This window comes from Rhynchophorus ferrugineus, unplaced genomic scaffold, assembly GCF_030347505.1.
Source record: "Rhynchophorus ferrugineus isolate W39M unplaced genomic scaffold, kcgeb_rfMv2 rfM8, whole genome shotgun sequence".
NCBI classification, from domain to species: Eukaryota; Metazoa; Arthropoda; class Insecta; order Coleoptera; family Curculionidae; genus Rhynchophorus; species Rhynchophorus ferrugineus.
In genome coordinates, this window is record NW_027472587.1 from 1,963,428 (window position 1) to 1,987,199 (window position 23,772).

A 23,772-nucleotide genomic window follows, 5' to 3' on the forward strand; every position below is an offset into this window, starting at 1 on the left:
TATATCAAAATTCAACATAACCTATAGTTCGATCTTTATTGAGCGCATGTTATTAAAGCTTGGCGTTGTTGTATATCTTTCAGTAACCTTCAGGTTTTAAAGTTGGTTCTACTTCTAGGCTGTTTTAAGGTAAGTTATATTTAATTCTTCATATACTGCAATTAATTATTGGTTAGTTAATTAGTATTGTATTAGTTAATAGTTATTATTTATTCTTATATTACCGGCATTTAATTTAACCGGCCACACACGTGTTGTATATATTGCGTATTGAAAGTTTATATTTTACAGTTAATAACGAATTGAAAATGGTGAAAGCAGAAGCTAAAACACCACTTAAAAGGAAAAGCCTGGCAAATAAATCTCCAGCAAAAAAACAAAAAGTTGAAAATAATTCACCTTCAAAGCCAGTAGGTCCAAAAAATGCAAGTGCGCCACCCAAAAAACCAAATCAAGTCGCAAAAGAAAAATCAAATCAGCAATCCAATAAAAAAATAAATAAAAAGAATAACAAAGCAACATCTGAGGTTGATTCTCCAAAGAAAGTAGCACAGTTTGCTGGCACAGGCCAATTAAAAGGCAATAAAAAACAAAACAAACCTAAAAATGGAACAACAAAAGCCCCTTCAGCTGAAGGCCAGAAGAAAAAAAGGAAAATGTTTGCTACATTAATAACTGAATCAAAAGCGAAAGCTGGAACAAAAGATGCTGGACTGTTAAAAAGTTTGAATGATAAAATTTCAGCCATAGAGTCTAAACCAGAACTAAGTAAGACTGCTAAGAGAAAGTTAGCACTTTTACAAAAGCTTAAAATTGTTGTGGAGGAAGGAAATGATAGAAATAAAAAAGAAAAGGTGGAAAAGCCAAAGGTATTTAATATATAGGAAAATTATAGATTTATATTAATGACATTATTGAAATTCTAGGCAGGAAAGGCTAAAGAAACTGCAGTAAAGGGAACTGCAACTCCTAAAAAACAAAAAGTTATAGAAAAAGTGAAGGAAGAGGAAGAAGATGACGACGACGATGATGATGAGGAGGAGGAAGACTCAGATGAAGGTAAAATTATAAGACACTACATTTTATTTTGATATCAGACTTACAATGAATATTAAAAAATTTGACATTGTAGTAAATTTTAATACACTTAGTTATATGCACAATGTATTTTGTTAACAGAAGCAGAAGATGAAGAAGATGGAGCTGAAGTTGATGATGATGACGATGATGATGATGAAGAGGATGGAGATGATGATGATGAAGATGATGATGATGAAGAAGATGAGGAAGATGAAGATGAAGCACCACCAATCCAGGTCAGTAAAAAGGGAAAACCAAATAAAAGGAAGTAGATTTTTTTACTTACATAATATTTGATATACTTTTATATCCAATAATACTTTGTTACTACATTCGGTAGCACAAGAGAAAAATGTTTGTATTTGTTTCCTATTTTTGTTTCAAGAATTTATTATAGTCAATTCTTTAAACAACTTATTTTTTTATACCTGTTGGTTATAGAACTGAAAATTGTAAAAAGTTTTCAATATCTAAGTTTTGTAATACTGTACCGTTAGACAAAAATTAAAACATTTTAAAATATTTAATGTTTATTATTTATGCAACCTGATATTGATATCATTGATTGATAATCATCAATTATATTTTCCCTTTAGGGGGGTGACTCACAGAATATTGCCAGCAAATTTCAACAAAAAACTAAAGACATTAATATAAATGATTTGAAGAAGAATGATTTGATGCAAACAGGACAAAAGAGATATGTCCTGTTTGTTGGAAATATTCCTTATGATACTACGAAGCAGGATTTAATGACTCATTTTAGTAAAGCAGGGGAAATACTTCACATTAGAATATCTACAGACAAGCAAAACAATAAACCAAGAGGTTTTGGGTATATAGAACTTAGAGATGAAATTACATATCAGGTACTATAGTGGAGTATTAGACTGTAACAAAATGTATAGCAATTTTTCTTTAGAAATGTTTGTCAATGCATCACACACAATTGAAGAATCGGCGAATTAATGTTTTGTACACGCAGGGAGGCAAGAAAAAAGGATCGATTAAAAAGAATGAAATTAAAGAGAAAAATATGAAGCTACATGCCCTGAGGAGACAAGGCAAGTTAGCTGGAAGTGTAAAGGAAAATCAGAAAAGATCCTTTAGACGAAAGAAACAAAGGCAAGAAAAGTTAGATAGTCAAGAAAATTAAGTTTAAAAAGATTATTTAATATTGTGTATTCTTTAAGATTATAATAATTACCTTTAAACCTGTTTGAATTTCCTAAATTAGGAAAAAAATGCATAAAAGTTTTCTTTATGATTATTAATCAATCTTTATATGGTAAAAACAATAAAATTATCTAAGTGTATCAAAATGAAAACAATTTAAAAAACAGGAAACGTTTATATATTTAATAATCGATAAAATACAATATCACAGTATTTCTGATGTTTTACATACTTTTAATGTGTAAAAAAGGCACATAATGATCTAAAAAGATTTCAAAAGGTGCTCAAAAAAGATGTATTATTCTGTTGCTACATGAAACAAATGACGGTATTAACCATAACTGTCTAGAAACAGTCACTTCTTTCAAATTACACTGGAATAACATTGCTGTAGGTGATATATTATGTGTAAGTGTAATTGACCTATTTGTTGACTCTTGTTGCAATTTCTCAAATATAGTTTCATAATTATAAACAGATCTATTCTTAAATTAATACATTTTAAATACCTAATATCAACTGTTTATTATATGGTATAGGTGTCAACGTTCTTAGTTTGTAAATAAGTGTTTATTGAGAATTTATAACTGATAATAATTTATATCCATTGAATTCGAAATGTCATAGAATTTCGATATATATATACTAGTAGATATAAATTCTTATCTTTTAAATGTCGATGTGATTTTTATTCTTTCCTGGTACAGTAAAAATTGTGATTATTTAAAAAATAATATACACTCATTCAAGAATGTTGTCAGCGTAACGCTCTATTCGTCCTCATCGTCCTCCAAAAATTTTCTTATTGCATCTCTGATTTCGAAATTCGGTGCAAAATTAGTATTGGCAAGGGTTGTGTTAGTCATGGGACTTGTAAATTTCCCTGACATAAACCACTCTGCTATAGCGTTTTTCTCGTAGGTAAAACCATCTGAACATAAAACAGGTTCCCTCATTATTTCATGGGTAATAGGGCACAAGTACTCATCAGGCACAGTGACATTTAGAGGGGCCTGTATTTGCAGTTCAACTTTCTTCAGCCATTTTAATTCGTTCATCATTATTCTGGCAACTTCGTCATCTGTAACGTAATACATATCTGAGGAATAGTTTCATTTGTTTTGTAAAATTTGTTACCAAGATCCAATCCAGAACATACTTCATTTTCTGATAACGTTATTAGTTTTTCACCATCCAAATTGGAGTTTCTTACATTTTCTGCAATCCTGCTCATGTTGATATCATTTAACCATTTAATTACATCACTATTTGTCCAATCAGCAATTGTTTTAACATGACTCTTCAACTTATTAGCTATAGCAGTTTGAAACACCTATTGATAAATAATACATTATTGTCTTTATTGTTGCAAAAGTTATAATGTGATAGTTATTAGTTAAATTGAAAATAACTTCAAAAAACTGAAAAACATTTAGTCACAGGGTTCATCCAGTTACAGATTATACAATAACGTTTTTGTTAAAATTCTATGTGCATAAATAAAAAATCATTAATAAATTATATTACCAACTGCTGGGGTAATTTCCATATCCACAATGTCCTATCCAAACATCCAACAGCTAACAACGAACAATCCGAACTAAATGAACAACAAGTTACGATAGAATCATGATCCAAAACATGCAAACATTGTCCGCCATAGACTGACCATAATCTTGCCTGTCTGTCCGTTGCAGTTGAACAAACCACTTCGCCAACTGATGGTGAAAATCGTACCGATATTACATTACCACCATGTCCTTGAAGGGTTCGCCAAGCTTTTACGTCAACGGTTTCAAAATTCAATTTATTGTCTGTGTTCTGAAGATATATAAGAAAAAAAGTTTTTCTTGGGCAAGGTAGTTAAAATATCCGTTTGTCATATATCACACAATTAAAACTAAAAATGCCAGTTAATATTAGGAGTAGAGTTCATATGAAGTGATCTTTACAGTACATATGCAAATACGTCTCTTACGCTCAGCAAAATACACAATCAGTTAAGTAATGTAAAATCGTCTGATTTAATTATGACTATAAATATGAATTATATTGAAATTGGTTTTGGTCCTTAATAAATATTAATGGCATTAGGTATATGATATTACGTAGTTACAAAATCAGTTGTTTTATGTTACCAAAACTACAAAAAAGAAACGTTATTTATGGAAAAAGGATTGATCAAGGCAAATAGCTGAAATATATTATTGATATGCGTAATGCAATATGCAACTAATTACCATAGTATTTATGTGAAGGGCAAAAATTACCTAGAATATAACGTAGATGCAAGTAAGAGTAACAATTGGCGAAAATGTGTATGTGTATGTACCTAGATTACTATCAAATAGTATTGATAGTGTTATTGGCATATTAATCTGGTTATATTTGTAACAATACACAACATTTATCAAAAAAACAGCTTGAACAGAAATCAAACAAATCCTACGAGTTAGTACTGTCAAAGAAACTATTACATTATTATAAATCATATTCATATTCATTCCATTTCATATTATTTACTGTTATGTATAAGAATAATGTTTTTTAGGCGCTCATACACACACAGAGAACATTTTTCCCACAGTTTAAATTGCGTTATATCGATCGTTTAAAAGCCTTTATTTATTCCAGAACTTTATTTGAAATAATTTAAATGCATAAAAATATGGTAGAGAAGTGGTGGTTCTAGAGATTTGTATAGTTATTTGCTTCATGTGATAATATATAACAAAAAGATTATTTTAGCCATAAATATTTTTAATTACCGACCACGTCTATGCTGATTTTCCATATCTTCACCATACTATCATTGCCACATGTGGCTAATAGATATATTTGTCCATTATAAACGACATTGGGTATAGGTTCTAAGTTTTCAGAAAAGTCACATGACTGTATACCACCGTCGTGAGCATCTTCCTTCACGAAAATGCATTTGTAATTATCCATTTCCCATACTCTGAAATCGGCATTACAGGACGCGGTAATTACAACTTTACTATCCGGTGATATACACGCCGATGTTACACTATCCAGATGGCCTTCTAATACACTACAACTGCAATATTAACAAATTATAGCACAAACTTAATAATAATAACTTACGATAGCTTGTCCAAAGTTTCCACATTCCAAACGACGGCCTTTTCATCATCTCCACCGGTCACGATAAGTTTACCATCAGGCGAAAATCTGCACACTTTGATGGATAAAGAATTTTTCGGAATGGAAAAATATTTATCGCCAATCTAATAACATAAAATATGTTATAAGTTGATGAAACATTAATATTGAATATTACTTCGGTATTCCAAATAAAAGTGCATCCATCTAGGGAACACGAAGCTAATTTAGTGCCATCTTTCGAGAATTCCACGTAGTTTATTGCGTAAGTGTGACCCTCTAGCGGTGAACTACCGAGTTCCTCGATATTATTATTTTCTTCTACTATACGAAATAGTCGAACTAATTTATCACTAAACATATAACATATTTCATTTTATTTGTGTTAAACTTTTAAAATGTCTTAATATTTACCCAGACCCTGTGGCTAATAGATCTGTACCATAAAAAGAGCAACTGTTCACGCCGCCTTCATACACATCATCAATCTTTTCCAACAGAACGACATCACCGTTCTCCGTATTTCCACTTTGAGTCAGTTGCATTTCGATCGCCCCATTGTTTGGGCTTAAAATTGATGTAAACAATTCGCTAGCCAGTGTCACATTACCGGTTAAATCCCAAACAATGATCATTTTATCGTTCGAACCTGTGGAACCTTAAAATGTCAATGCATTCTATACTAATCTTATTCTTGAGGAATTGATTAACAACGGAAAAACCATGCTAAGTAATTTCAGAATTTCATGCTGTAAGTACTAGTGAAATAAAAAAACACCGAATATGATTTTCCTTAATATAGGGTTGTCCAATAAGGGCATATTAGCACTAATGCAGGTGACAATTCATCCACAGAATGTTATTGTTTATCGTCATTCGTCAGTACTGTTTCATCGGCATATCAATAGTTAATAACAGGTTTCCTTGGACACTAATTGAACCATATGAACATCGACGACATGTGGTTCTAGCCAGTCGCATATTCTGCATGAATTATTTAATGATATGAATACCACTCGAAGAGTTGATGTGAATTAGCGTTAGGATTTTTATAAAGTCGCTGGTCTATGGCAAACCGATTTATGCGATAGAGTCATTAAAAATGGAACCACTCAGATCCATGCCATAGCAACGGATGATATTTGATTTGAATATTTAATACATGTCATAAATAGAATATTGTAACAAAAAAAATCGGTAATACCTCACTCACAGCTTGTATCATTTCTTTTCAATACCGATAGGCCTTTATTGGAAAACCCTGTATAAAGTACTCGTAATCAAAACCTTTAACATTCCCATATGGTCGTTAAGAGGACCATTGTTGTTTTTACGTCCAGTAAAAAGTATTAAATATTTAAAATATATTTTCAATTGTATGCAAGTTTGAATCACAAAAATACTAATTAACTTATATAACAGATGACGTAACTTATGCTGTATAGTGACATATCTGACACTTTGGAAGAATTAAATATCTTACATAAACTACGAGACAGTATTTTTCTGAAGCTATCTGTCTTTCTTAAGCGAAATGTGTTTGAAATAATATAAATGGGAAATTTACGAAGGCAACAAGAGAACTAAAAAACTTAATATTTCATCTTTCATAAGAACATACCAAAATTGCATGATAAAATGACTACTAATGTACTAATGTTAGACCCACACGTGAAAAGATTACATCTCAATTAACCCAGTCTCCTAGCAGCATTTCTTATGAGGATATAGGTCATGGATGGTGAACACAATATTTTGGGCACACCATTATGAAGTATTAATTAAAAAATTGAGAAATACTCACAGTTGTTGGATGTTAAAATTGATGTTTTTTTTTACAGACATAGATCATCGATTCAATGAATTCAATTTTGAAGCTAAACCGCATGTCTTCAGAAACGATATTATTACAAGAAACTACAAATATTTTCAAAATTTGAAAAAAATCTATCGACGATTTAGAGATACACAAGAAGCCAGGCATTGGCAGAAGAAGTTATTGAAGAATTTATTTTTGTAATTGATTCTTCAATCAAGGAATTTTCAGCCACATTTTCTCAATTCAAAGAATTATCGGAAACACTCAAGTTCATTATGTACCCCGTTATGACATCATTTGATAAATTGGATTTATTCCAGTTTGATTGGTTGGAAATTGAAGAATTTGAAATACAGCTGATGATTTCCAGTCCAGTTCAATATGAAGGCACAAATTTATCGAAACAAGCAAAGAGTTGGAATCAAAATGCCAATAACAAAATTGTGGAAACATGGAATTCGTTCAGATACATTTAGGTGTTTGAAGAAGCTGGCTCGTGCTATTTTAACAATATTTTCATCTACCTATGTCTGCGAGCTATTATTTTCAGAGATGAATAGCACTAAAGACTTGCTTAGAAACCGTTTGACAGATGTCTTCATTTCAGCATGCATTCTGCTAAAATTAACATCGTACATCCCTAATATGAGTTAATTGTCATCAGAAGTCACACTAATATTACTTCTGATTTCAATTAGGTATACAATAAATACAATACTTTTCCTCAACGCAAAGCATACTACAGTGGTTTTCACTAAGGACATTCGAACTTCCAGAAGATGCACATGTAATGTGTGCCAGGTAGGATAGTTTTATGGACCATGTACCTTTCGAATGTATATCTTTCAATTTAAGCCAGATATTTTGTTATTAGTTAATCCAACACTCTAATGTTATTCCTAATTTGTGCGTTCAGTTATATCTAGTGAAGACATATCACTAGTTTTTTGTTATTTTCAAGTTCTTATTTCTTTGTTCTTTTTATTTTGTATTTTAATTGCTATGAAACTCGATTTAAAAATGAAAAGTGGACAATCTGTGGACGTTTGCGTATCTTCAACTGTATTGATTGAATTTTACATAATTTGTAAACATAACGCACGGAAGGTAGAATTTGTACTGAGTACTTATTTTGTAACACTGTCATATTCTATCCAAATTCGAACGCCCTTACTTGAAAATCCATTATTAATTTTTTTGGTGCTCAGACATATAAAAAAAAATAAAAAGAACTTGGCCTATTCAATGGAAACGATCAAGTTTGATATTTACCAAACTTTCTCAATGATTTTCCAATGAACATACTTATTAAATTCTTGTTACGTATAACATTTTAATGGTAAAACATGCAGTACCTGAAACCACAAGAGTTGTGTCCTTAGAGAACGCAACGCAGTTGACATATCTTTGGTGACCATAAAGTGTTACCCAACAAGTGCCGTTAGAATCCCATACCTTCACCGATTTATCTAGACTACAGGACGCCAGGTACCGTCCAACATTGCTGTACCTTACGCAAGTTACAGATGAAGTATGACCGTCTAGTTCATCCACCATTTCCACGGTTACATCGTTATGCGATTGGTGTTTGTTTTTTATGTGAGTTCTTGATGTTATCCTCCATAGTTTTATTTCGTTGTTACAGCCACCTGATGCCATCGTATAATGCCGAATTAAGGGGTTATTTTCTGGAAAAAATATTATCATTAGGTTTTTATAACATAAATTAAGGAGGTATAAAATTTGAAATTACTAATTTGTATTGTTATATAGATTGATAGTATTACCCATAAAAAGAGAATGTTTTCTATTATACTTTATGAATCAATTGTTACCCATTTTGGGTTAAGAAAATCGAACATGACAAAGAGAGAGTTCTAATTTTGTTCTTTAATTTGTTTTTTCTTATTAAAACAGATCTCTTGGACTCACTGACATCAATAATACTCAATCTTAATCAACACGGTTGATCTTTTTTTTTAATCAGGGTGGAAATTACTTGAAAGCCTGTTGAGTTGAGTTCTTCATCTTCCAAGCTATCTTCGTTTCTATCTTCAACTAATAGACTTGGAGTAGAGTAGGAATTGGAATAGGTCGACAAGCGAATGAAAGATTTGTGTATTTCACAACATACCATTCAAACAGCTATTTGATGTGTATTTTGACCGTTGATGTTTGCCAATATCGAAAAATTCATTTAAAACTAGCACTAAACCGTGTTTTTATAGTGATTTTTATTACTGTGTATTTTATAATTTTGCATTGAATTTATAATAGATCCTAGTTCAAAAGCAGCTTGCGGATATTCAAATTTGTGTTCTGTGATATTTAAGAAAATTTAAAATTATGTTTTCGGACATAACGCATTCATTCAGAAATTATAGGTCTATCAATAGAAGTGTCATGCACGTGTCAGACGATTTAATGATATTTTTAAACTACTCCATTTATTATGTCGATTAGATTAAATAAATATCAATTTTGTTACTGTAGTAAAGGTACTATTAATGTTCCTTTAATAAAGGCTACTCTCTATTTATCTGTTCTTTTCATCATGAAAAATATTTAAATGAAATATTAATGCTTAATCATAACAGATCAATTGATAAGTCCCCGATCTGACACATAGATGGCGCTATTAGAATTAAATCCATATTTTTTTTTAGTTAGCACTAACCCTCAAAAGATGCGTGTATAAATTAGACAGCTATCGGATCGTTAGTTTGTGAATTATAGCATTTTGAGTGAAGCAACTTTTGTTATTATGACAAAAATGGATAAAAAGGAATTTCGCGTGTTGATAAAATATTGCTTTTTGAAGGGAAACAATGGACTGATGCCGAGTTTCCGGACACTGTCCCAGGAAAATTAACCATCAAGGATTGGGATGCTAAGTTTAGACGTGGTGAAATAAGCACCGAAGACGGTGAATGCTGTGGACGCCCAAAAGAGGTTGTTACCGACGAAAACATTTAAAAAATCCACAAAATGATTTTAAATGACCGTAAATTGAAATTGAATGACATAGCAGACACTCTAAAGATATCAACTGAACGTGTACATCATATTATTCACGAATATTTGGGTATGAGAAAGCTCTATGTAAAGTGGGTACCGTGCTCACTTTTGACCAAAAACAACGACGAGTTGATGATTCGGAGCAGTGTTTGAAGATGATCAAGTGTAATAAACCCTATCTTTGCGTCGATATGTGACAATGGATGAAACATGGCTCCATCGTTTCACTTCGAAGTCCAATCGACAGTCATTCGAGTCGTGCTTCGAAACGCACGTTCCAAAGCGTGAGAAAACGCAACAGTCGGCTGGCAAGGCGATGGCGTCTGTATTTTGGGATGCGCATGGAATAATTTTCATTGACTACCTTGAAAAAGGAAGGATCACCAACAGCGACTATTACATAGCGTTATTAGAAGAGGTGATCGCCGAAACTGAGGCCTATTTTGAAGCAAAGGACAAATCGTACTACAAAAATGGTATCGAAAAGTTGGAGGGTCGCTATAATCGGTGTATTTATTACCCTTGAAGGGAATTATGTTGAATAAAAAAACTAATTTTGCCAAAAAAATGTGTTTTACAATGGTGGGTTGGAGACTTTTCAATTGACCTGTTAGCTAATTGTTTATTATTCAAAATAAATAGTTTCCAGTTAATGTTTTCAAAATAAATAGTTTCCAGTTAATGTTTTTAATTTATAAAAAGTCAATATAAATAAACTCATATCATTATTATAATGAAATAATATGGTGACGAATTTTTAAGTAAGTGTTTAATTATAATATACCTTCTATTTCTATATGTTTGGATATATCGATAGAAAATATGCCCATGTCGTGTATATTGTCTAGCCTAACTATAGGGACACAAGCGTTATCGTTGGTAGTGTCAATTAAGTCTTGAAGGTGCCATATTTTCAGAACCTCTAGGCTGCAAGCCGTCACCAGATACTGACAATCGGGAGTGAAAGCTAAGCCTTGAGTAGTTCCTTCGTGCTCAAAAAGAGTCCTGAAAACATTAAAGTATAAAGGTATATTTAAGACAACGAATCCAGCGGTACCTTATTAATGTTCTATGGACCAAATCCCAAATGCAGACCGCTCCATTGTCTCCAGCTGTTACAATTAAGGTACTATCTGGAGAAAAACTGGAACAAAATTATTAGTATTGGTGGAAATATCGAGTGGCTTCTGATAAATAATTAAACTATATGTTCGATATTAGCTTTAATAGCTCAATTAAATGGGTAATTTCAAAATCAATGAGTCAATATATGCATTTGATGTTTTTCAAATATTTATTGTATTTGTCTGGTACGATGACGTGGTGAATACTCATTTATAGAGCAGAATAATGAATATGACATCAATAATCATTACACGTATTTTTACATGTTTTTACAATTAATATATATTTTTTACATTTACAATATTGTTCATTCTTTTCAATAATATCAACGTATTTACGCACATTGTCGAGTCCATAGGAGAATGCTTACTTCTCAACATTGTTGTTGGAACCGCAGGACTTCGAATAGTATTTACTGAATCTCGCATCCTATTTTCAGAGAGTTTTCGATGTTGTTGATCCATATTTTTTTCCAAGTTGTTCTTTGTCTCAGAAGTATGTGAGGAATTCGTTCACCTTTCGATCAAGGACATATCCAAATCATTGTAATTTGATTTTATGGATTTGTTGCTCAAGTATGCACTGATTAACGCATCTTAAACTAATTACTTCATTTATAACACGATTTCGGACAGAAACATATAGTAGAATTTGCCTTAAGCATCGCATTTGAAAGACCTCAAGCGTACAGATGTCAGATTGTAACAGTATCCAAGTCTCGGAGCCATGCAAAAGGGTTGACAAGATAACAATTTGAATGAGTGGTAAAATGAGAAAAGTGGTAAAAATATCAAGGATAGATTTGAGTCTACGAAGTGTAGAAAAGTAATGCAGAACAAGGACGGATCACGAGATATCAACAGAGATTGATGCCGATATAGCAATAAAAAATAGAGAGCAAAGTGGTTTGAATATGTCTGGTTAGAAAGAAATTATAAAAGCAGGTGTACCGGAAAGTCACTATCTGTTTTTTTTTCTCGGAAAAAACTACATAATTTTCACGAAAATCGAAATAATTATAATTCAAAGTAATGGCCGTTGGATTTTATACATCTTGCCCATGTTTCACGCAATATATGCATGGCATCCCAAAAAATGTTTTGTCCTTTGAGCAAAACCATTCATTTGGCCATTTTCTAACTTCTTCGAAATTGGTGAAGTGCTGCTCTGCAAGCGCGTGTCCCATTGATGCGAAAAGTTGATAGTCGGACGGGGCAAGGTTTGGAGAGTACAGTGGGTGTGTGTTTTAAGAGCTTTAAATGCTTTCTTGGCCGGTTTTGCTTCCTGAGAGGCATTATCGTGCTGCAAAACCACTTTATCGTAATATACCACGTCACTTTGATCCCACTTAATACACAGCATTGTCTTGCGATCAAAACGATTTGGTCTTGGAGTCGATCGGCCGGCTTCGCCAGGTGATAACCACGATTTTTTGCGCCTACGGCTTTCAAAATAAATCAATTTTTCATCGTCACTATTGGATGCAGAAATGACTTCCGATCATACCTTTGAAGCAGAAACTTTATTTCTTTATTCTATGTGTATAAGCTTTGAAGCTTCATGTCAGTGGAATAAAATTACATATGTGTCAAACGTAACATTGCACTCTTAATTAATTAATTCAGTAAAATACAATGCCGGATGGAAATTGTACATAAACGCAGAACTTGAAATAAAAAAAGACCAAAAGAAGAGCAGAAATTAACAGAAAAATATATAACTTATGAATTGAATTTTATGACCAAATATAACGTGCAGCGTCATCATAATCAATTGATAACACATGCGCTTCGAATTTGCTTCACCAAGTCTCGCTATCATTAACGATTAGCCACAATCACTTATATCTCCGATACTGTTAAGATTAACTACTATTCCTATTCCTATTTCTATTTCTATTCTTCAGATACTGAGAGTACCCTGTGTGAAAACGTTGTTGGAAAGGTCATATCAAAAAAGATCTTAAATTAAAATACAAAAAAAGTATTGGTGATTTGGAAGAGTATCTTCCAATTATCCCTATGTAATAAGTTGCTGCTGTGTAAGCAAATACTGTGTAAAACTTTTTGCGAGAAGTAATATCAACATAATATAAGTAGTTCAGAATAAAGTCCTCAGAAATGCCAAAATATTGTTCAATTACTTTAGAGTCTTTCTTGGTTTAATGATCAATCTAAACAAAAACGACGAATTTAATTGAAACAAAATTCATGGAATGGATTCATGGAACATTTACAAGTATTACTAATGCCATCTACTAGACCTGAATAACTGCAAATGTTCTAGACCTTTTATTTGTCGGAGAGAAACGTCAAATACAATACAAACCTGCAAACTCTTATAGGGTCACCGTTAACCTGTGTCATAGTGTACAATTTGGCCAGTGTGTGTAGGTTCCACAGTAAGGCGGTACCATCAACAGAAGCAGATGCCATCATCGAACCTTGGGGTGATATCTTGACACACGTCACTTGATATTTGTGACTTCTCAACGGAGATTTCTCGCGTTCCACATATCCAGATCCTTTTATCCAGTCCCATATCCTTACAGTTTTATCGCTGAAACGATTATCAATATTGTTAACATTAGTTTCAAAACATCAAAGGCTTTGGTTAGTGTACATCGTATGCTGAAGAAGAAATGCATTTTTGAAATCAATATATGGTGTATCTAGTGTCCAGGGGAATGTTCTAACTTGAAAGTATTGAGGCGTATAAAGTACATAACAATATGTTTGTCTATGCATGTATCTCTATTCATATGCCTGTAGTATATGAACAAAAAGAGGGTAACTTTTAAATAGGTTGTGCGTAAATAGAGCAAGTAAACGTAGGCATCTTACATATCATCGTTACAATAAAAAAAATATCTTGATTTATTTGGTTTCAGTCGACTTCTGAGTTCTAAAATTAGTTGTTTTGCTTTTTGAAAGTGTTTAACCATAAATGTATTACTATTTTTTAAAATACATTATTTTTCTCAGGAAATAAATATTTTATCAGATGACGTCACTATACAGTTAACAAATAATGAAGTTAGGCGCGAAAGCGTCAACACGATTTACTTTGCGTATTAATTATGAAGAAATTATCAGCGTCTGTGATGAGAACAACTGAACTAATTAACGTTTCACGTTCGACAGTATCTATGGTAAAGACAGCATACACAAAACATGATAAAATATCATCGCCGAAGAGAAATACTGGGCAAAATACAAAGTTAACTGATAGAGACCGACATTAAAAATGATTGTGACCAGACAGCATAAAACTACCACTGGAAAAATGACAGTAGAACGCTCACCCCAGTAATACGGTTTCGACAAAAACAGTAAGGCGGCAGCTCCACATTAATAGAGGACTAATCTGCGAAAGAAGTGTGGCGGAACGATCATAAAACCTGAACATTTGATGATTGGAAGAATGTGTTATGGTCCAATGAATCATCGTTTAGATTGTTTCCTACAAACGGCCATGATTATATCTTCAGTAAAGCTTGGTGAAGGTTCTGTTATAATTTGGGTGGATTACTGCGAATTAACATCTTGATATCCTTAACGATGAAGTTGAGCATATCGTGACTAGCATATTGGTGCCAAACACCGCCATATCCCAAGGTGATAATGCACCCATTCAAAAAGGTTTTGACTTGGTTTGACATCTTCCCTGGCTAGCACAATCGCCCAATATTAACATAATTGAACTGTTATGGATGATGTTAGACCAGACATTTAGGAGTAGATTTCAATCTCCAATATCGTTGAAGCAATTGACGCAATTCTTTGATACAAGTGTGAAGAGTTTGAAGTGTGGAAAAGTGGTTTCCTATAATCCATCATTTGCTAAGGTTACGGGTTCCTATTTAGTTAGTTCCTTATTTACATCTAAACTCGAATGTAACAGATCAGGAATGTATTATGTATTATGTATGTATGAGATTATGTCAAAAGACGAGAGGCTTTTAAAATTCCAGGGAAGCATTAAAATAAATTCTCATTGTCCGGCTGGTTTAAAATTGACACAGAAGGGAAGGGAATTTTAAATAGATTACATTAAAACACATGTACGACATGAAAATGACTTAGGTAAATTATTTCTATTAAAATCAGAAGTATGATTACAGCGAAATCAACAGCTAACATTCCAACGGATGTTATATTAGAAAAAGTGCGACTAAAACTCTGCCTCATGGGTGGTGTGGAACAGCTTAGCTCATATTTTTATAGAAATATAAGCTTAATAAATATACTGTTTTATTTTTTCTTATAAAAATTATTTTGTAATTAAATATTTTTATAAAGAGTTTTTATATTACTAAGTAATGTATACACAATAATTAATAAATGTTATCTTACATGGAAAAGTAAAAAGTTCTTCATATTACTTTGTCATGTAATGTATACACAATGATTAATAAATTATAATTACATTTGCTATCTTACATATTGTTTTATTTTCTTTTTTCCTTTCTTTAGGAAAGTGCTTTAACTTGAATTTCATATGAAATTTTAGGTTAATATATGAATTCAAGATAATATGTTGTATGCGTATAATATTCTCAAATATATGTACAATTTGCAGGAAGTGGCCACGTCTCAAATTCAAATTACATACAGCCTCTTGGGTCTTGAAAAATCAGTGTTTACGTCTGATGTGAAATGTGGTAAGCGAAATATTTATAATTAAGGGTTTTATTTATATCAAATATTTATATTATGTCTCCAACAAACTGATTCAGTGCGATATCCCCTTAAAACCTATAACGAGTGTGACAATAGACTATTAGTGCATCCCAATGCACTCGCCAAATAGTTAAATGCGCGATGACAGTGTAGTGCATAGGCTTAAACGTAAAGTACCATACGAACTGATTGATAGACACATAGAGTGAGATTTAATAATCTCTAGAATAAGCTAGAATAGTTTTTAGTATAAGTTAGGATATACTTTAAAATAAGTTAGAATAACATGTGAAATGAAAAGTCCCCAGCCTGACACATAGATGGCGCTACTAGAATTAAATCCATATGTCTTTTAGTTAGCCTAAACCCTCAAAAGATGCGTATATAAATTTGACCTCTGTCGAATCATTAGTTTGTGAATTACAGCAATTTGAGTGAAGCAAATTGTGTTTGCTGTGCTAAGCCGTGTTGAAATGAGCACCGAAAACGGTGAACACAGTGGATGGTTGTTAACAAAAGAGGTTGTTACCGACGAAAAAATTTAAAAAATCTACAAAATGATTTTGAATGACCGTAAATTGAAAGTGAATGAAATAGCAAACACTCTAAAGATATCAACTGAACGTGTACATCATATCAAGAATATTTGGGTTGAGAAAGCTCTGTGCAAAGTGGGTGTCGCGCGAGCTCATTTTTGCAGCATCAAGCGTAATAAACCCGAGTTTTTGCGTCGATATGTGACAATGGATGAAACATGGCTCCATCATTTCACTCCGAAGTCCAATCGACAGTCATCCGAGTAGACTGCACACGATGAACCTGCTCCAAAGCGTGGGAAAACGCAACAGTCGGGTGGCAAGGTTATGCCATCTGTATTTTGGGAATAATTTTCTTTGACTACCTTGAAAAAGGAAGGACCATCAAGAGCGACTATTACATAGCGTTATTGGACCGTTTGAAGGACGAAGGATCCCCAAAAAACGACCGCATTTGAAGAAAAAGAAAGTGCTGCTTCACCAAGAAAATGCACCGTGTCACAAGTCAATGAAAACCATGAATTTGGCTTCGAATTGCTTCCTCATCCACCATATTCTCCAGATCTGGCCTCCCAGCGAATATTTCCTGTTCTCAGATACCAAAAGAATGCTCGCTGGGAAGAAATTTTCGTCGAATGAAGAGGTGACCGCCGAAATTGAGGCCTATTTTGAAGCAAAGGACAAATCGTACTACAAAAATGGTATCGAAAAGTTGGAGGGTCGCTATAATCAGTGTATCACCCTTGGCTAGGGACCTTTAAATTGATCTGTATGTAAGAAATAAGATATAAAGATCTAAGAATAAGAATATCTATAAAATAAGAATTATATTTTAAGTTGTACAGCAGACCACTTACTGAAGCGATCTGATACATGTCAGGATAGTTATATTATATAACGGAAATAATATGATAATACTTATTGCCCACGGCAGATTGTTGAAGTTCTTAGAGATTAATTAAAAAACGATTCGAATAGGATAGGATCGATAGTATTCTTCGCACAGTCGTTCCAACGTCTTTCTGTTAAAATAAAATAGCTCTAAAGTACTTTATTATTATATAAAATATAATCTGAGGTATAATTGGCAACACACCTGACTGAAATATAAATGATGTTTTCGCTACATGTGTATCTAAATAAATGTATACAGTTTCTACCTGCATCAATGAGGATTTCGCAAAAGCCCATCGTCTTAGACGACTTCAATAGGTAAAAAATGGCTTCCCTTCGGGAGAGTCTTGATCATTGTGGAAGAAAAGAAAGTTGAGAGGGAAATATCTTGTTCGTGTATGACAGTAAGACGTTTCCAAATTATGTTACTCTGAATGTAATTACATTTTTAGACACACCTTGTATATTGTTTGTAAAGAAGGATTAACGCTTAACCTAACCTAGACCATAAGCTCACCTGGATCCAGTTACTAAAGTAAAATTAGGTGCGAAATCGCAAGAATTTATGTCACTAGTATGTCCTTTCAAAGTTTGTAGTAGATTAGCGTTTCTTCCACTTAGACCATTTAATATTGACATTTTATCTGTAATAAAGAAAAACAAATTATATTATAAGATATAAAATTGACTTGAAGAGAATTATTTAACAGGTCAATTGAAAAGTCCCCTGTCTGACACATAGATAGCGCTACTAGAATTAAACCCATATGTTTTTTAATTAGCCCTATCATTAGTTTGTGAATTATGGCATTTTGAGTGCAGCAACTTCCGTAATTGTGAAAAAATGGATAAAAAAGAATTTCTCTTTAATCTCTAAAAGAAAATCTTGCTTTTTGAAGAGAAAAAATATAGTTGAAGCAAAAATATGGCTTGATGCAGAGTTTCCGGACACTCCCCCAGGAAAATCAACCATCAAGGATTGCTATGCTAAGTTTAGACGTGGTGAAATGAGCACCGAAGACGGTGAACGCAATTGACGCCCAAAAGAGAGGTTGTTACTGATGAAAACATTTAAAAAATCCAGAAAATGATTTTGTATGACCGTAAATTGAAATTGAATGAAATAGCAGACACTCTAAAGATATCAACTGAACGTGTACATCATATCATTCACGAATATATTGGTATAAGAAAGCTCTGCGCAAAGTGGGTGCCGCGCGAGTTCCCTTTTGACCAAGAACAACGACAAGTTGATGATTCGGAGCAGTATTTGAACATGATCAAGCGTAACAAACCCGAGTTTTTGCGTCAATGTGACAATGGATGAAACATGGCTCCATCATTTCACTCCGAAATCCAATCAACAGTCATCCGAGTGGACTGCATACGATGAACCCGCTCCAAAGCGTGGGAAAACGCAATAGTCGACTGGCAAGGTTATGGCGGCTGTATTTTGGGATGCGTACGGAATAATTTTCATTGACTACCTTGAAAAAAGAAGGACCATCAACAGCGACCATTACATAGCGTTATTGGACCGTTTCAAGGACGAAATCGCCGAAAACGGCCGCATTTGAAGAAAAAGAAAGTGCTGCTTCACAAAGACAATGCACCGTGTTACAAGTCAGTGAAAACGATGGCAAAAATCCATGAATTGGCATCGAATTGCTTCCTCTTCCACCGTATTCTCCAGATCTTGACCCCAGCGACTATTTCCTGTTCTCAGATCTCAAAAGAAAGCTCACTGGGAAGAAATTTTCGTCGAATGAAGAGTTGATCGCCGAAACTGAGGCTAATTTTGAAGCAAAGGACAAATCGTACTACAAAAATTGCATCGAAAAGTTGGGATCGCTATAATCAGTGTGTCACCCTTGAAGGGAATTATGTTGAATAAAAAAACCTAATTTTGTCAAAAAATGCTTTTTACTATGGTAGGCCGGGGACTTTTCAATTGACCTGGTATTAACTTAAGAGATTAATAAACTTAAAAAAGGCGCGGTAATAAGTTTCAAAATAATTTCAGTATGTATTGCCACGACACCATTTTGTCTAAATTTATATAAAAAATATAGTTTATATACCCGAATACATAGATACTAAAGCCTTAAAATATCCAAAAGTCCATTGAGTAATTTTCGAGAAACAATTCGAGGCACATTGACGACATCAAGTTGTATATCCCTTAATACTAAGTACCTTAACAATTGAGTTAACATTTCAAAAGTAGGAAAAACATATGTTAATCTACTATTACTAAAAACATTTGTTTTATATAATATTTAATTAGAATAAGAAAGAAATTACAGTATTAAAAAAATCGTGCCTTCTAGATTGTCATCAAAATAAAAGTTAAATACAATTAAATGAGTTAAAATAAAAAGTTTTAAACTACAATGATATAATGAAGACAGATAGACAATAACAAATTATTTAAATAATATTTTAATATTGTCAACTAAATGGTCATTTAAATTTCTATAAAAAATATTTATTTTATATACCTGACGTATATATACATTAAAGCCTCAAATTTTTATTTAAAACTATTGAGCATTTTTCGAGAAAAAGAATTCAGTGGTAGAGTAGATTCCACCACTTAGTTAATCTACCTAAAATGTTAATATCCTTTTTTATATGTTTCATTGGAAGAAAGAAATTATAACATTTAAAAAATTTTGCCCAAAAAAATACGTATTACGATACTATATAGAAATCTATATTCTTCTAAAATCACATACTACATAGATATATGCTACAAACAGTATATTAAATAAAAATGGAAGTATGAAAGAAGAATAAATAAATAACTAATTTAAACTAAGACAGTGGTTAAAAATAAAGTACTTTTTAGAGTACAAGATTTAGTTGTAATGTCACTGAACAATGTCCATTTCAATATAAAAACATAACTGAATAATTCGTACTTACATTTAATTTGAAATCAAATAAAAATAAACGAATAAATGTCACTGAAAAAAATGCAAAATTATTGCCACATATTTAGGATTTGATACTCGTCTATTTTCACGTGGACTAACGGTGGTGATATTCAAACAAACATGACAAAACTCCATTCACTTGGACTGTTGTAACAAATGACGGCGTAATATATCTGCTTGTGCGCTCCGTCAACAAGTGGAAAGTTAGGCTTCCTAAGCCTACTTCATAATAATTTGTAAAACGTCATGATCACTATGGGAACAGATGAAAACTTATTTTTTCCAGTGGCGTGTCTGATATCCAGTGTATCAATTGATTATTACCAGCTAATAACCACTTTATCGATATTGATTTGGCGCTACTAGGTTAATTTACGTCAGCTTTTATTATGGGATGTACAGGTAAGGTAAACAATAAAGGTAATAAGGACAACAGTATATTTTATTCAATCATTGATCATTGTTCATTGTCAGCTACAACATTTATTTAACATAATTTTAGAACAGAACAAGAATGGAAGAAAAAATATAATGGTGATACGCTCACAGTTGAAAGTTTTATCGTTGACAAATATCTAATATTACGACATAACATAGACTACAGGAAATATTATAGTATATGATTGGTTAGTTGATGCGCATATGCGCACTTAAATAAATTGAATGACATTTCAACTTAGTTTGGTTATATATGATCTTTTGATAGTCTATAGACCGATATTCGGCTGATTTATGCTTCCATTATTATTTAAGCTGCTTCTCTTTGAAAAGCAATGAATCCCATTGCGATTATAATTATTATATTAGAACAATGAGTGGAAATTGAGGTTATGGTACTTATTGTATTAATATTATTATTATTTTATTAAAATTATTATTAAAAATATTATTTTAAAGAAAATGAAGTATATAAAACAAATATGATGTTAAAAATAGTATATTTCAATATGGAAGTTACAGCACGGATATATTAAATTATGTATATTCAAGTAATCTGGCCCAGATTATCCGGCCATCTTGATGATTACCTCTCTCATTATCATTCCTTTGATTACCTGATTGGTGAACGAGTGAGACGGTTTGGTGTGTTTTTACCCTCAGTGTCGCTATATATCGCTGTTAAAAAAGTCGCTTCATCCGTTAAATAAATAATATTTTCAAGTAAATTAATAGTTTTTGTTTTCCAAACCCTTTCACATATTATAACTTGCCTTGATTATTTTATTGTAACTATATTTTCCATCTGCTAGTATCAATGTACTTTGCATACTCCAAACATGTACAATATTGTCCAAAACAGGGCCAACACACACATATTTCTTATAAATCTTATGAAATGCTCACACCTAACTTTTTTTAATACACACTTTTCCCACTAAGGAGTGTTAAATAATCATTTACTTTTTACATTCTCTGTCATGTCATGTGATCTTTGAAAAACACCCTATCCTCGAAATTTTGTTATGTTACGATATTATGTCATTCAATATCTAGAATACCTCATATTTTAATTTTGGTTATGTTTTTCACCGAATTCCGTACTAGTTATATGTAGTGTGCTAATGGATAATTACTGGGATTCTTCTTTAATTAATTAGCTAAGTATAAGTAGATTGTTATTACAACAATGGTAACATGTAACATAACAGGTCAGTTGAACAGTACCCGGCCTGACACATAGATGGTGCTACTAGAATTAAATTCATATATTTTTTACTCTAACCCTCAAAAGATGCGTGTATAAATTTGACAGCTGTCGGATCATTAGTTTTTGAATTATAGCATTTTGAGTGAAGCAACTTTTGTTATTGTGAAAAAAAATGGATAAAGATGAATTTCGCGTGTTGATAAAATATTGCCTTTTGAAGGAATAAAAATACAGTTAAAGCAAAAACTTGACTTGATGCCGAGTTTCCGGACACTGCCACAGAAAAATCAACCATCAAGGATTGATATGTTAAGTTTAGACGTGGTGAAATGAGCACCGAAGACGGTGAACGCAGTGGACACCCAAAAGAGGTTGTTACCGACGAACACATTAAAAAAATCCACAAAATGATTTTGAATGACCGTAAATTGAAATTGAATGAAACAGCAGACACTCTAAAGATATCAATTGAACGTGTCCATCATATCATTCACGAATATTTGAGTATGAGAAAGCTCTGTGCAAAGTGGGTGCCAAAAACAACGACTTGTTGATGATTCGGAGCAGTGTTTGAAGATGATCAAGCGTAATAAACCCGAGTTTGTGCGTCGATATGTGACAACAGATGAAACATGGCTCCATCAGTTTACTCTACTTAAATATACAAATTGATATAATAATTCTTCCTTGATTTTGTTATATGTTTTTTAAAAGCAATGTCTGGAGTAAATGAATGTAGGAGTTCCATTAAACCCCTCGTGGGTTATCTTTACACCACTTAAATCCCATATTACCCAACAGTGCATGAAGGGAACTTCTACATCCCTTAATATACTCTGGATACTTTCCAGACTAATTTTTCTCTGAAATAATTATATTAAAGTATGTTTAGATTGAAAAAATTACTTACTGTTTTTATACATTTCAAATATTTAATCTCTGATACAGGTAACATCAAGCTGATGTTGAGTCGTCACGCGTTTCGCATAGAGACGTTTATTTTGGTGAATTTAAGGTTATATTGTTTTTTATTTTTTAGGATATTTTAGTGACCACGGCGATTTGAAATTTATTAAAACAACGCGTTAAAACATTTGCTGGTTTATAACCCGTAATTATAATCATAGAATAAAGAAAAATAGAAGTGAAAGTTATATGGAAAAATCGGGTCCCACGTTTAAGCTTTTCGGAATCCCCGTTACACGGCCAAAAAAGAATGCAACAGCTATATGAGCCTTTCTCTCTCTTTCCGTTTCGCAAGTTAGGGTCATTTTTTGGTGATATAATTTCTGCTGTTTATTTGCTACAACTTTTAAGGTATGTATTTTTGTAATTAAAAATTTGCATTATTTTAGATTATTCTGTGTATGTAAGTTTATTAGTATATAAAAAGAAAAATAATTTATCTTTGGCTTAACTTTGCTGTAAACATCTTACTAAACATATTTGTTGATATAATGATTTTCTTATATTTTCTGAAATTTATAACTATTAAAGCAATTTATAAGACTACTAATAACTGATATACCTAGTTATTATTTAGGTAACTTTTTAGGAAGCCATGTCGCTGAAAAATATTTCGTTTAATTTAAAAACTATACAGAAGTGTTGTGTTCCGGGATGTGCAGGCTCAAATAGAATGCATGCTTTTCCAAAGGATCCTACTCTAGCCAATATATGGCTTTTAAAAGTTAATAACGAAAACCTTAAGGGAATCTCTTATGATCTC

At 32.4% G+C, this 23,772-nt stretch overlaps 2 protein-coding genes across 7 annotated transcripts in view; one reads left to right on the forward strand and one right to left on the reverse strand.

Annotated features, from left to right (window-relative positions):
• The first annotated feature begins 5 nt into the window (after positions 1 to 5).
• On the forward strand, positions 6 to 3,789 carry LOC143201465 (uncharacterized). Its single transcript, XM_076412562.1, has 6 exons — positions 6 to 129; positions 292 to 869; positions 927 to 1,059; positions 1,180 to 1,316; positions 1,677 to 1,949; positions 2,003 to 3,789. Exons 2-6 carry the CDS (start codon positions 309 to 311, stop codon positions 2,234 to 2,236), a joined length of 1,338 nt encoding a protein of 445 aa, XP_076268677.1. The 5' UTR covers positions 6 to 129; positions 292 to 308; the 3' UTR covers positions 2,237 to 3,789.
• Positions 2,419 to 23,772, reverse strand: part of LOC143201457 (WD repeat, SAM and U-box domain-containing protein 1) — a 70,069-nt gene continuing 48,715 nt past the window's right edge. For 3 of the 6 annotated variants that reach the window (XM_076412549.1, XM_076412545.1, XM_076412548.1), the window contains exons 2-13: positions 17,974 to 18,100; positions 13,673 to 13,903; positions 11,277 to 11,363; positions 11,004 to 11,224; positions 8,557 to 8,889; positions 5,797 to 6,040; positions 5,561 to 5,735; positions 5,365 to 5,507; positions 5,029 to 5,317; positions 3,784 to 4,077; positions 3,394 to 3,589; positions 2,419 to 3,337 (exon numbers count right to left, since the gene is read on the reverse strand). In XM_076412549.1, coding sequence (XP_076268664.1) covers positions 3,027 to 3,337; positions 3,394 to 3,589; positions 3,784 to 4,077; positions 5,029 to 5,317; positions 5,365 to 5,507; positions 5,561 to 5,735; positions 5,797 to 6,040; positions 8,557 to 8,889; positions 11,004 to 11,224; positions 11,277 to 11,363; positions 13,673 to 13,903; positions 17,974 to 18,095 — 2,646 coding nt within the window. In that variant the 5' untranslated portion in view covers positions 18,096 to 18,100 and the 3' untranslated portion in view covers positions 2,419 to 3,026. Of the gene's footprint in view, positions 3,338 to 3,393; positions 3,590 to 3,783; positions 4,078 to 5,028; positions 5,318 to 5,364; positions 5,508 to 5,560; positions 5,736 to 5,796; positions 6,041 to 8,556; positions 8,890 to 11,003; positions 11,225 to 11,276; positions 11,364 to 13,672; positions 13,904 to 17,973; positions 18,101 to 20,384; positions 20,526 to 23,772 lie in introns of those variants that run through there. The other 3 variants (XM_076412547.1, XM_076412551.1, XM_076412550.1) reach the window with 3 other exon arrangements.